The following is a 13,547-nucleotide window of genomic DNA, read 5'->3' on the forward strand; positions in this document are numbered from 1 at the left end:
ATGGACAAGGGAGACGCGTAGAGAGCGATCCCTGCGGAAAGTGGGGGGGGGGAGGAGGAGGAAAGATGTGCTTAGTGGTGGGATCCCGTTGGATGTGGCGGAAGTTACGGAGAATTATATGTTAGACCCGGAGGCTGGTGGGGTGGTAGATGAGGACCAGGGGAACCCTATTCCTAGTGGGGTGGCAGGAGGATGGGGTGAGAGCAGATGTGCGTGAAATGGGAGATGCGTTTGAGAGCATCAGGATTTTTTTTTGGCTGTTTTTGCCATAAGTTGCTGTGAGAATAGGAGAGAAGATTTGAGCTACTTTACCTTGGACCAACAGGAGCTGACATGTTGGGTAAGGGCATTTTCTTATATTGGAGGCATTCATTGACTGGCTTTCAGATGACAGGCTGTAACCTTAGAGATCTCTGTACCCCCTTACACAAAGGATATGCCTCCTGTGGATACTGTTCTTCAACCTGGTCAGGTTCTGGCATCTTGAGAGGATGCTTGCACATCCCTCACTATTTTGCAGCATCTGTTCGACAAAGATGGTACTTTAAACCATTGGGTTTAACAACTCCCACTGTTCAACGGGAGGAAGTAACAATGATTTTCACTACTTTGATGAATGTAATCCATAGTCTCAAAGCAATCGAAGTTCAAAGTATATTTTTATTATCAAAGAATGTATAAACTATACAACCTTGAGATCCAAGCAAAGCTTCAGATTTTAATCAAATTGTGAAATATTTGTGAGAAATGGACTGATTTCAGATAGACAGCAACCACAAAAGGTATTTGGGTGGAATCCCATGCAATTCGTGCATAAATGTGGTGGGGGTACAGCAGCATTCTGAGGGAAATACCAGTCCTTTACAACGAGTTACAACAAAGTTACAACGAGATGGGGATTATAAGCAGTGTTATGTTGCTTTATTTGGAAGTTATAATAACTCAACTCACTTCGTAATATTTACAATTTTACAGTTTATGTTAAACATTAAGGATTAAGAAACAAAATCAGCTATATAGTTTAAGGAACATTTTGTGAAACTTTATTCATAGAAATAATTGTAATTTTTCCACTTGTTTATTCGTTATTTGAACAACATTTCTGCAGTCTCAGTTTCATTATACTTTAAATGAATACTGTACTAGTAAAACTCCAATATTCCACTATCAATTAGAAATCTCAATGGTTTGCCATTGAGCTCTCCAGATGCTGATTTCTCTGATCCCATACTCTCTTTAAATTCACTGTGGTCCTGATTCCTAGTAGCCTAGAAAATTTGCTGGTCTGTCACCAAAGTCACAAGTATGCTGGATTAATGGTGATTTAAAGTTACAGATGCATGATGTTCATATTGGACATCTTTGAATTGCAGCTGGTCTAAGGAAGAAATTCATCTAGATAGAATAGCTAAATACAGTATAGTATTGAAAAATCATAGCTGCACAATATCATGGGAAGTGAAATTTCACTAATGTACAACAAAGTTGACTGGGAAAATTAACTAGCAATGAGTAGAACTCAAAATGTATACCATCCTGCCACATGCATACAAAAAGAGCTTTGAAAACAAGAACATGTGCAAATAGACCTTTTACTTCCATACTTTATCAATATTACTCCCATATTCTAAAATTTCAGTGTGAAAGGGTCCTGCATTGACCTCCACTAATCTCTTCCCTTTAACTTATCTGGAAGGTTTTGTTTTTATAAATACCATCATTTAATACACACCTAGTGTCTTCCATCAACTTTAACTTCATGTTGAAAATTGAGTGTCGTGAATTTAACGTCATCAAATTAGGCAGTAGAAACTATAAAGGAGTAAATTGTAAATTGAGCAGTAGATGAAAAACAGAGACTGTTCTCCTGGCATTAAGCTTTTATACACCCACGTACTCCACTGACTGCTATTCTCAAACAGAAAAGCAGTTTGTCCTGAATTATTTTTTTTACTGGTTATTATAAGTGGTTATCTTAATCCTCTACATTTACTGTCAAATTCTTCAGAATTTGAGAAATTACAAGAAATTATCATCACCTGAAAGGCCCCAAAAATCTCTTATTTATACAAGTTCTATTTGCTAGTTTTGGAAATATTTGCCCTGTGGATCATCTGTTTGGGGGGGGGGGGGGCAGTGTGAGTGACTTATAATTGGACAAAAGTGCCCAGCAAATAGACCTTACCAGCAGGAGCTCCCCATGCTGAACTGTCACACCCTCATGCACTGAAATGTTCATCCCTGTATCTCAGGAAGCTAAATCCTGAAGCAGAAGACATGGTGAAAAATTCATCGATGCTCAACAAGCATTTGAAAGACAAATAGTTTCACTTCAAGCAAGAAAGTGCCACCTAAATACTAACTTTATCTGCTGTGTACTTCCAAGCTTTATAGACAAATCCCTTCACTGCTAAATACCAGCATATATAATTCAGCATTGATCCACAATCTTTTCATTTAAATACATCCAACAGAGCTCCCAACTGTTTGCAAGTGGCAACTGCAAAATAACCTTTAAGCAAAGCAGAAAGTAACAGTATCATTGTTAATACTATAGGAGGAGGAGGAGAAGATGGCGGTGCGACACAGCCATGGCCACTCCGGTGAATGATATCTGTAATCTGTCAAGTAGGGTGCCGTGCACAATCCTGATTTGATGGAGAGAGACATGAGAGAATGAAGGAACATCTGGATAAACTTCTGAAATGCCTTTCTCGCTGCCGCTGTTGCTGTGTGATTCTGAATCTCCGGAGGGAAAGGCCCCGCATCCTTGGCCTTGCTTGTTGCTCGGCGGCCGGGATGGGGTCAAAGAGCTCAGCAGAGATGGTGCTCCATGTCGAAGGGCTGGTCGGAGGCTCGAAGTTTTCGGACGGACTCAGAGTCAGCTGTGGTCGGGTGCTTCCAATGCATCGACAGTTGTCGGTGCCTGGAGGTTTACGGCAGAGAGAGTTTCTCCCTTCTGCCGCCTGCTATCGGGGATTATCGGGAGTTGATTGGAACTTTGAGACTTTTTTTTTAACTGTTCCCATGGTCTGCTCTTTATCAAATTATGGTATTGTTTTGCACTGCTGTAACTATATGTCAGTGTCAGTCTTTGGTTTGTGTTGTTTTTTTTGTGATATCACTCTGGAGGAACATTGTATCATTTCTTAATGCATGCATGCATTTCTAAATAACAATAAACAAGGACTGAGTGTCCTCATAATCAAATCTAATTTGTGAATTATATTGATTTAAAATACCTATAATCTCATTGGCCTATTATTTGGGACCACAATTCCCATATTGCAGAAGAAGCTGGTGATCATTCATTGGTCAAGATCCAGAGTTGTAACTAGAAGTTCAGAAGGAATTGATGAAGTTTGTGTAAGCTTGTTTGAAGCCCACAGGGTCTTCAAGCTGAGGGTAATGGCTGATGTGGTCATCGAGGATTGACACTGTTGATTTTGGTACCAACTTCCTGAAAGAAAATAATTATATAGAGTGGGCATTCTTTCTTAGTAGGTTTATCATCCTATTTGCTCCTTCAATTAGCAAACCCAGTGTAAACCTTTCCCATTCACCAACCCACCTGTCCTCAGCCTTTCCTACTGCCATAGTGAGGCCAAATGAACAGTAGAACTTGTTCTCATTGCTCCACTTGGGTAGCTTACAACTCAGTGACATGCTCCATTTCCAGCTACCAGTCAACCCACGTTCTCTCTGCTCCGGTTTACCTTTTCCATCTCCTGCCTTTCAGAGCTAAAACTTGTTTCTCTTCCTCAGCTGGTCCCATCTGCCCCCTCTCCATCTTTTAATCCGGTTCCATCTATCACTTACCAGCCTCTGTCTCACTCTATAGGCCGTGGACAGTTGACATTTTGAGTCAAAACCCCCAGTCAGGATTTTCTCACCACATTCTGTCCTGATGCAGGGTCTCGACTTGAAATGTCAACCTCCAGTTTGAAATGTTTGCCTCCAGTTTGTCACAGTAGTTTATTTTTTTTACCCCAAAGTAACCTGAAGGTGAATGTAACATTAGCACAGTTAAAAGTTGTTCTAATTTGCATGAACTTGCTTAACAGGTGATCCTCAACAAACAGATCTGTGAGGAAGTCAGTATCTGTTTGCCTAATAGGCTTAGGCTTTTGCTATAATATCCAAATCCCTTAAGGGAACTATATATGAAGTGTTTTTCCCCACCCCTCCCCGATGCAAGACATTAAATGTTTCAGAGTACAAGCTGACTCTAGTTCAAGAACAGGCTCTGTTTTTACAAAAGCCCATAAGCCGATTTTGTCCATATGTTGGAAAAAAACACAATCACTTGGTATGTTAACCATAGCCCCAAGAGTATAATAGTGAATGGTGTTGATGAAGCCATTTAACATGTACAATTATTTATTGTCCTCTCCTGCCTTGCTGCAATGGTACAAATCAATATTATCATTAATGTTATGAAATGCACCACATTCAACAGGTGGATTTAATGGGCTTGAGGTACCAGCAGGTGTTACATTGTTTAACAGGTTATCAATGGAAGTGACTGCTTGTCAATTTCCAAAGCAATTCTCTTAAATGGTCTTCAGTAATTACACTGTCAGCCTATGTTCTTCAGAGATAGTGATTCTGATTACTGCAGGGAAGAGGCATGTAAACCAGTATTTTGTTTCAACTCTGGTCCTCATTTGAATTTAATGTTATTTATGGAGTTCGTTCATATGTATGAGATAACTATAAATTGGGTATCTGTAAATCAGGGAGAATCTGTACAATGTATTAAAGACATTTTCAAATTGTGTTAACCTCACTTCATTACTACTTAAGACCACAACATCAGCCACCCCACTTTGCTATTAACATTAATGTAGCAGTTTAGCATCAAAATTCCACGTAAAAAGTTAATTTCCCTATGTGTCTGACTGTGTGTGCGCTCGATCTTCAAAAGTGAAGAAGTTTTTAATCTCAGGCCAGTATAGACTATGAGCTCCGAATCCAAAAAATTATACACTGTCTCTCAGAATCTGCACTGACAATCCTTCAACACAATCATAGCATATTTGTCTAATATCCAATCAGTGACAGACCCTGTTGACAAACACCAATGGAATGATATCACTATTTTTTGCCATTAACTACTGATCCAAGATTACCAGCCACAGTAAGAAAATCTTGTATTGGATAGTGCCTTTCCCAATGCCATTATTTACAGCCAATTTAAAAATTTTAAAGTAGAAATTGCAGAAGCAAGATAGGGAATAGCAAAACCACCGTGATTGATTTAATTGTCAATTTTAGTGACAATGGATGAGCAATAGATAATTTTTTAAAAGAATCATACTTCCTGCATGGGATAGTTTACATTCACAGAGGCAGACAGAACCCAGTTTATGATCTCAGCCAACACTTCACTGAATCAATCTAGGTTAACTACTCAATTTTCTGGTGGAACTTCAATCAGGAAGATTTTTAGTGGGGAGGTGCGAAGGGGGGGTGTTAACCATTATAAACCCATCACCTGAATATCCAGTTACGTAGAGATACACATTGGATTGTCCCTCCTGCAAGTATCTTAGTTATTACATTTGCAGTAGTGAGAAAAGGTAAATTGAAAGCTTGAGTAAACTGAGGGAATCTACAAACACTGCAACAAAAGTACAAACTGCAGCCTTCAGAGTAATTATTGTTTTCTGCTTCTTTTGTCCCTTAAAGTGATAAACAGGAATTTGTTGTTTTAATTCATTCACTTAAATCTGCTACCCACTAACCCCAAACCACACGCTTTCCAATTAAGGGCTTTACTTTCCAAACAAAATCAAAAGTCAGTTTTATACATATTATTGTCCCGAGTTCAGTTAAGCCCTCAGTACTCATTAATGAAAGTTTTCTCTTCCCCTGGTATCTATTCTAAATTTGCTTTTCACTACTTTCCACTTGTAAGTTTTCAATTTTAAGATTCAAAACCTGCCTGAACAGGATATAGGGTGTATGCATTGGACTGGGATATAACTGAGTGACTCAATTGGGACACATTTCTTGGAAAGAATGTGCTCCTACTGTTTTGCAATATCTTGTTATTAAATTTCTGGTTTTAGTTTAGCAATCAAGTTAACTCCTAGTTAGCCAACATATTGATTAACCAACACCAGTCAAATTTACCCTGGATGGAGACAATTGGCTCCGATTTTCTCACTAGGAGACTAGCAGCCAAGTGGCTAGATTATTTTAAAGTAATAATCCAGTCACTTACTTATAGAATTTAATATGTATTTCAGTAAAGGTTCTGTTATCTTTTCCATTTCGTAAAGGCTTACCTCTTGGTTAATAAATTTTCTTTTTATTTAGAGAATTAGACTTTTTGCTTTTCTGTAACCAATATGACACTAGTTCATCTTTAATGAGATGTGAATCTATTGTTCTATGTATTCTATGGAATAGTGCATTTCTAAAGTTTATTTAGAACTTTTTTTATTCCAGGGTTTGTCTTCAATCACCAAAAAAGATCAGTTCAGATAGTAAGAGAGATGTTATGTGTTTTATTGTGTTTTTCACAATATTCCCATCACCAAGTTCTCTCATACATCAGGCCTCGGCAATTACCAATTACCTCATTTCACTGTCTCTGCACACAAAAAAAAATCTACATTTATAACCTTCCTGCTGACTTTCATATTTGATTAGATTTGTTGTATGCCTTCTCAATTTTATAACTTATTTAAAATTATAGAACACAATCACCCCAAGTCAAAAGTCCAGACAATTCCAGAGTGCTTCTATTATTTAAGTCATTTAACTGTTTTTAAATACGGACTAAAGAATACATGAGAAGAAAACCGTGACTTACTGATAAAGATTCAGAAATTCAGGGTGAGGGTTCACAGAATCCATTGGTCCATAGATTAAGTGTACTGTGATAAAAGAACATGAAACACCAGCAAACCTCTGGTTACATTCACAGAATACTCAATTTGTTTAGTTCAGACTACAATTCAGTGAAACTAACCAACTATTGGAATAATGGGAACTCAATAAAATGCATTGATATTTTAAACACAAATTTCTACAATCCATGGCCAAGGACTGGAGGCACCAAGGCCCGGGGGTGGCCTGTACCGGGGTTGAAGGCCTGTCTGTGTGTGAGGAGTTGGTCGGTAAAAGGGCTTGTTTTGCTCATTATCTTAAATTTAGTTCATTGCTACTGCTTGTGTTGTTCTGTTGAATATTGTGGGCAGGCTCTGTTGGTGCTGGAACGTGTGGCGACACTTGTGGGCTGCCCCCAGCACATCCTTGGGAAGTCTAGTTGATAACGCAAATGATACATTTTAATGTACACGTGATAAGTAAATAAATTGCGATCTGAAAAGGCACGCTTTATGGACTCTGCAACTTTCATCCAAAGAGAGGGAGGACATTGAAGAGTAATTTAAAGCAGGAAACTGAATGATTTTCTCATCATTCCTTAACTCAGGATGCTGAAGACAAATACTAACTCAGGTTTGCCAATTTTAAACTGGCAACTGTAGTTTTCTCAAGGAGGTGAACAGCAGAGCACAAACTTCTAAAAGCTAGTTACTGCAGAGCAAGTCCAATGGGTCTACCGATATTAAGGAGAAAACATCTGTGGGAAGGAGCATCGTTTTTATTTGAATTGATTTAAATATTTAATTTTATTTTAAAAGTTTAATATTGAATATTTTTGAGGGCTTCAACATCAGAAGCATTCACTCACTGACAACTCGTAATTCCAGGGACAAATCTTAATTAGCTTGCAAAGCATTTTTGAAAGTAGAGCTGTCAATTTCAGCACAATAATCCCCAACAAAAGCACAATGATAATAACTGGATAATCTATTTTAGTGATACCCAGGAGGTAAAATTTCCTCTTCAAAGTAGCACCAGGAGTTTTATGTCTACCTGAGAGCTTATTTGCATTACAACATTTTAGCTGTAAGGCCACTTCTATCTCATCCAACTGCTCCATCATTGCAAGTCTGTCAGTTAGCCTAGATGTTTAACTTAATTCTCTGGAGTGAGCAGTGAACACCCAACAGAACAGATGAGAGTTAGAGACTAATAGTGCATGATTATTTGTAAACACCTCTCATATGTATTAGAATAGTTTCTCCATTAAGGTAAAGCCGACAGTGTTCAACATACATGGAACAGAGGTAGAAATCAAGGCTCCTACCCATCGATCTCTGTACTTCCATCTTTGATTGATGAACTGCAAAATACTGAAAAAAACATTAAATGATGGAATGTTATGCCCACAGTTTTAAGAGCTAGGACAAGTTGACTTGGAAATATACTATTAAATGAAAATCAAAGTATTCATAGACCATTTCTGCACTTCATCATCATGAGCATATCATGGGAGAAATAGTTGCTGTTTAGAAACCCTACTTGCTTCTTACACATTTTAACATTCCTCACTGACCTACACTGATTCTACATTCATAGGCACTCAGTGACTCCCTTATTAGGTATACCTGTACAGCCGCTCACTAATGCAAATATCTAGCCAGCCAATCAAGTGGCAGCAGCTCAATGCGTAAAAGTATACAGACATTGTCAAGTTCAGTTATTATTCAGACCAAACATCAGAATGGAGAAGAAATGTGACCCAAGTGACTGAGTGGAATGCTTGTTGGTGCCAGACGAATTGTTTGAATATCTCAGAAACTGCCGATCTCCTGTGATTTTCATGCAGAGGTCTCTAGAGTTTACAGAGAATTGTACAAGAAACAAAAAAACATCCAGTGAGCGGCAGTTCTATGGGTAAAAATGTCTTGTTACTGAGAAAGGTCAAAGGAGAATGGCCAGACTTGTTCAAGGTGACAGTAGCTCAGATAACCACTCATTTCAACAGTGGAGTGCAGAACAGCATCTCTGAGCTACAACACGCCAAACCGTGAAGAGGATGGGCTACAATGGCAGAAGACCACAGCGGGTTCCCCTCCTGTACCTAATAAAGTGACCACTGAGTGTATTTCCATCCAGAAGATCCTCCGTATCTTCTGGCCAAGATCTCCAACCACGCTCTACTCCTTCAGTATCAAGTGGACATGGCCACAATCATGAGGAAACGTTGGAGATGGATTGGGCACTTGATGAGAAAAAAGCCAACTCTATCATCAAGACAGCACTTCACTGGGTCCCTGACGGGTGAAGAGAATTTGAGAGACCAAAGACAACTTGGCACCGTACCGTAGAGGCAGAAACGAGGACCATGAACCACACATAAGGCACAATAGAAAAGAGGGCCAAGGACAGAGAGAGATGAAAGGCCTTCATTGCTGTCCTAAACACCAGCACCGTAACAGGCAGTAAGTTAGTAAATACCATAAGTGAGTGTATTTCACCTTACTCCAGCTTATATGATCCCATTATAAAATTCAGCCAACATTAGCTTTAACAGCTGGGCCAGAATGCCATTTTACTTTCCCCATTTGTGGAAAGAATATTGACCAATATTTATACATTCTCCATTTTCAAGACTTGCTGCAATTGACAGAAGTAGGGCAGAGGATTCTTTAATAATAAGTCCAATTTTAAAATAAGCTAACAATAAATCAGTTGACTGTGGAATATTCTTCCCACATTTTTTTCCCTTCAAAGTCCAGGGTGATAAAAGGTCAAATTACTCATCACACCAATTCCTTTCAAATTTTATACTTTCAAATTTATTTAGAGATATGGCGAGGAAGAGGCTCTTCCAGCTCACCATGCCACACCACCTAACAACCAGTCAATTTAACCCTAGCTTATTCCAAGGACAATTTACAATGACCAATTAACCTACTAACCAATACTTTTTTGGACTGTGAGAGGAAAGCGGAGCACCCGGAGTAAACCCATGCGCACATGGGAAGAACTTTCTTACAGAGGACTTTGGGATTGAACTCCAACGTCCCAAGCTGTAACAGCATTCTGATGACTACTATGCTACTGTAGCACCCTTCTGTTAATATTCTTGCTTGACAATCTCTCCTGCTTTAAACTACACTCACCCTCTTATCCTGGGGAAATGGAAGGTTAAACAGTTAACACGTATGAATCTCAATCTCCAATCATCTTCTTAAAGGTTAACAATGGGTATTCATCTCCTCTATGTCTTCAGTCAGATGTACTGGCAAGTTTATTTAGTTAGCCTATTCTTAAACATTTCTTGCGCTTAAAATGAATTTTGCATTACTTTGAGCCAATGTGAACAATAAACCAATCAGAAAGCTTCATGCTGAAATATGATTACTTGAATTAGGCAAATTTAAATAAAAAATACAGTAAAAAATCACTAAAGATAATACAGCTCAGCACGTCAGAGGTAGCATAAAATATGCTTTATTGGGAACTCTACCAACTCAACTAACCCTAATGAAAGGTTTTACACCAACTTGCACTTTCTTTGAAGTTAATTCAATACAGTACAGTTTTGACTAGAGATGTCCCTTAGGATGTTTTCAAGGTCCCATTAACAAGCATGTTTACTGACAGCACTGGATTATCTGTACTTAACCCAATAACCCTTAATCCAATTCCATTCAGATATTCAGCTCTGCAGTTTCAGAGGCATCAATCTACATTACCTGCTGCAACTTCCCAGTTGCACAGTTCTAAGGAAGAAAATTAAAAGCTTTTGGACAAGATACAAGCAAGAAAACCTCATCTAAGTGATCTCATGCTCAGCTCCAATGTCAGATGTAAACCAGCTGGGAGAACATAAATTGCTCTTTATACATAACGTAACAGCACATTCTATTTTAGTTACTCTGGTATTCAGCAATATTTTTTTTGAAGGCTTTCAGCTCTGTTCCATGGATTTGTTTTCTTTCCATTGGATGCAATTTCTGGCCATTTTTATATCTTCCTTGACCAGGAAACAGGGCTTTAGAAGGACCAGAAAGAATGTAATATGCACAAAGAAAACAGGGCCTCAGAAAAGGCAAGGCCTGTATGAAAGCTACCTACGTATGGTACTGCTCCAAAGGAGCTAAACTGAAGTGAAAAGATACAGAAATCCCATTCCTGGATTGAAGGAACATGTTACAAGACTAATAATCTCCTGTATAGGATAAGAGAAAAACTTTCTACTTGATGAGTGATGCTTTCCTCACTTGTTATCTCCCACTTGCTTTTTATCAACACTTCTCGTGGTAGTCCCTCATTGGGATTCTGACTAAACTGCAGAATAACTAATGGATAAACTCCCATGTTGAAACTAAAATTTAACTCATCTCTATTCTAGCTCCTTCTCTGTAATCTTAAAACTGTGGCACTACATGCATTCTACTCATTCATTCAATTTCACTTGAACCCAGTTCAGACTTATAGCATGGAACATCTCTGTTATTCGGAGTTTAGAAAAATGAGATGTGATCTCATGTCAATGTGCAACATTCATAAGGGGCTAACCAAGGCAGCTGCAGAGTTGATGGGGTATATAAAGCCAGGGGACAAACTCTTAAAAAACAGTTGACCATTCAGGACAGGATTGACAAGGTGCTTCTTCATGCAGAGAGATAAATGTTTGAAATTCTCTACCCTATTGGGCCGTGGAGGCTCAGTTGCTGAATGTATTTAGAGATCAATTTTTTTGTTATTATCTTACTGAATGATGGTACAGGCACATGGTGGTCTTTGTCCTCCATTTCAAACACTCACAGGTCCATAGGCCCATTTGTCTCCCCCATACTCTGCCTGTGCTGCATGGTGCTGTGATGGGAACCTGCAGTGAACCCCAGTCCTACACTGGCACTCCCCCAGCAATGAACTGCCCATAGTCCAATGTGGAGAGGCTGTGGGCCAGGGGAAGTGGCACAGTTGTTCACCTGGCATTGGGTGTTCAGCTTGGTCTCTTCATTATAGCTTTAGAGAAGGTGCAAAGGAGATTTACCAGGATGCTGCCTAGATTAGGGAGCATGTCTTATGAGGATAGGGTGAGAAAACTAGGGCTTTTCTCTTTGGAATTAGGAGGATGAGAGGCACTATTCCCTCTAAGTTGTGCAGATATGTGGCCACGCAGTAACTAAAATGCTCCCAAGCACATAGCCTCTGTTGCCACACAGCTGGAATTGGACACAGCTAGAAAAAAATTACAAAACATATAAGATTTTCTTTATTGTACTATATTCCATTATACCCTCCAATTAATAGATAAATATGATTTTTCAATTTTCATTCTAAATATTCATAATATTCATATTACAAAAACATTTAAAGAGCCACACGGTTTTTTTGGGCCATGTAAAAATTTCCTGCTCGAGTCTGTGCAGCTGTAAAAAAAAAATGAGAGGGAACGTTGATGAAAGGTGACTTGATAAAGGTGTCCAAGATAAGAGGCACAGGATGGAATGCCAGTGCCTTTTTCCCAGGCCAGAAATGGCTAATAGGAGTAAGCATCATTTTAACTTTAAGGTGATAAGGTGATTGGAGGAAAGAATGTGTGTGTGTGTGTGTGCGCAGTATGTCAAAGGTAGGTTTTTTTATACAGAGTGGCAGGTGCATGGAATGCACTGTCAGGGGTGGTAGACGCAGATACATTAGGGGCATTTCAGAAACTCTTCTGTAGGCACATGGATGAAAGAAAATGGAAGACTACGTGGGAGGGAAGGGTAGGGTTGGATTGATCCTAGAGTAGGTTAAAGAGTCAGCACAATATTGTGGGCCAAATGGCCTGTACTGTTCTACGTTCAGCATTTAGATGCAAGGCTGTGGGCTGGCTGACACAGTGAGTGAAGGCCATTGCAAGAATTGGCAGCAGCTACTCCTGAATTCTGATGTTGCTATGTGATAGAAACTGCTAGCTCTCCCCTTCAGATGAGTTTCTTATTTCAGGAAAATCTCAGGTAACAGCTTACTTCTCATCTAACAGGATGTAACACGATAGATCATAAGACCCAAGGTCAGTCTATCAACACATCAGAATCAGGTTTAATATCATTGGCATACTCTATATCATGGAATTTGTTATTTTATGGCATGGAGAAGGCTCTGCCTGTACTCTACAATGGCCCATGATACCTGTGCCAGGAACCTGCCACAACCCCCCCATTCCTTGCATCTCAGCGCTGAGAGGGTGAACTGCTATCCCCAGCCCGCCCAATACCATTTCTCACATACAGTCTCTCCACACTGAGCCAAGGCAATTCCAGACATCCTACCCTGCAAAAACTCATTCCAGGGAGGTAGCATCACCACCCCCGCCCCCTGCAACCCCATATTCCCGCCCCCCATTGACCTCCAAGGGTGTATATATACAGGACATTTGATTATGAAAGAACACAACAATTTACTTGATCACATATTGAAACTATTTACACGCACACATATATATTTTCCTTGTTGAGTACTTAATTGGCAGTCTCAATGCTAATAGCTAAATGCTAAAGCAAATAGCTTTTCTATTTCTTTCGCAAATTTTCCTTGTACTGTGATTTGGCTTGCTTGGCAGATTTGAGCATTTTGCTGGAAGTCTCAACCTCATAGCAGTCTGTGTCAATGAATTTGTTAATTTTGCAAGACATCGGATTCACAGCTGACTTCTGAATTCTGTCTTAATGTGACGCACC

The 13,547-nt window shown here is 39.3% G+C and overlaps 1 protein-coding gene across 3 annotated transcripts in view; it reads right to left on the minus strand.

Moving 5' to 3' along the window:
• Window positions 1–693: 693 nt before the first annotated feature.
• The window catches only part of mest (mesoderm specific transcript), a 31,218-nt gene continuing 18,364 nt past the window's right edge, over window positions 694–13,547 (minus strand). For all 3 annotated transcript variants that reach the window (XM_072241819.1, XM_072241818.1, XM_072241821.1), the window contains exons 10-12: window positions 8,137–8,213; window positions 6,824–6,887; window positions 694–3,460 (exon numbers count right to left, since the gene is read on the minus strand). In XM_072241819.1, the coding sequence (XP_072097920.1) occupies window positions 3,343–3,460; window positions 6,824–6,887; window positions 8,137–8,213 (259 nt within the window). In that variant the 3' untranslated portion in view covers window positions 694–3,342. The remainder of the gene's footprint in view (window positions 3,461–6,823; window positions 6,888–8,136; window positions 8,214–13,547) is intronic.

Source organism: Mobula birostris, chromosome 23, assembly GCF_030028105.1.
Source record: "Mobula birostris isolate sMobBir1 chromosome 23, sMobBir1.hap1, whole genome shotgun sequence".
Taxonomy (NCBI): Eukaryota; Metazoa; Chordata; class Chondrichthyes; order Myliobatiformes; family Myliobatidae; genus Mobula; species Mobula birostris.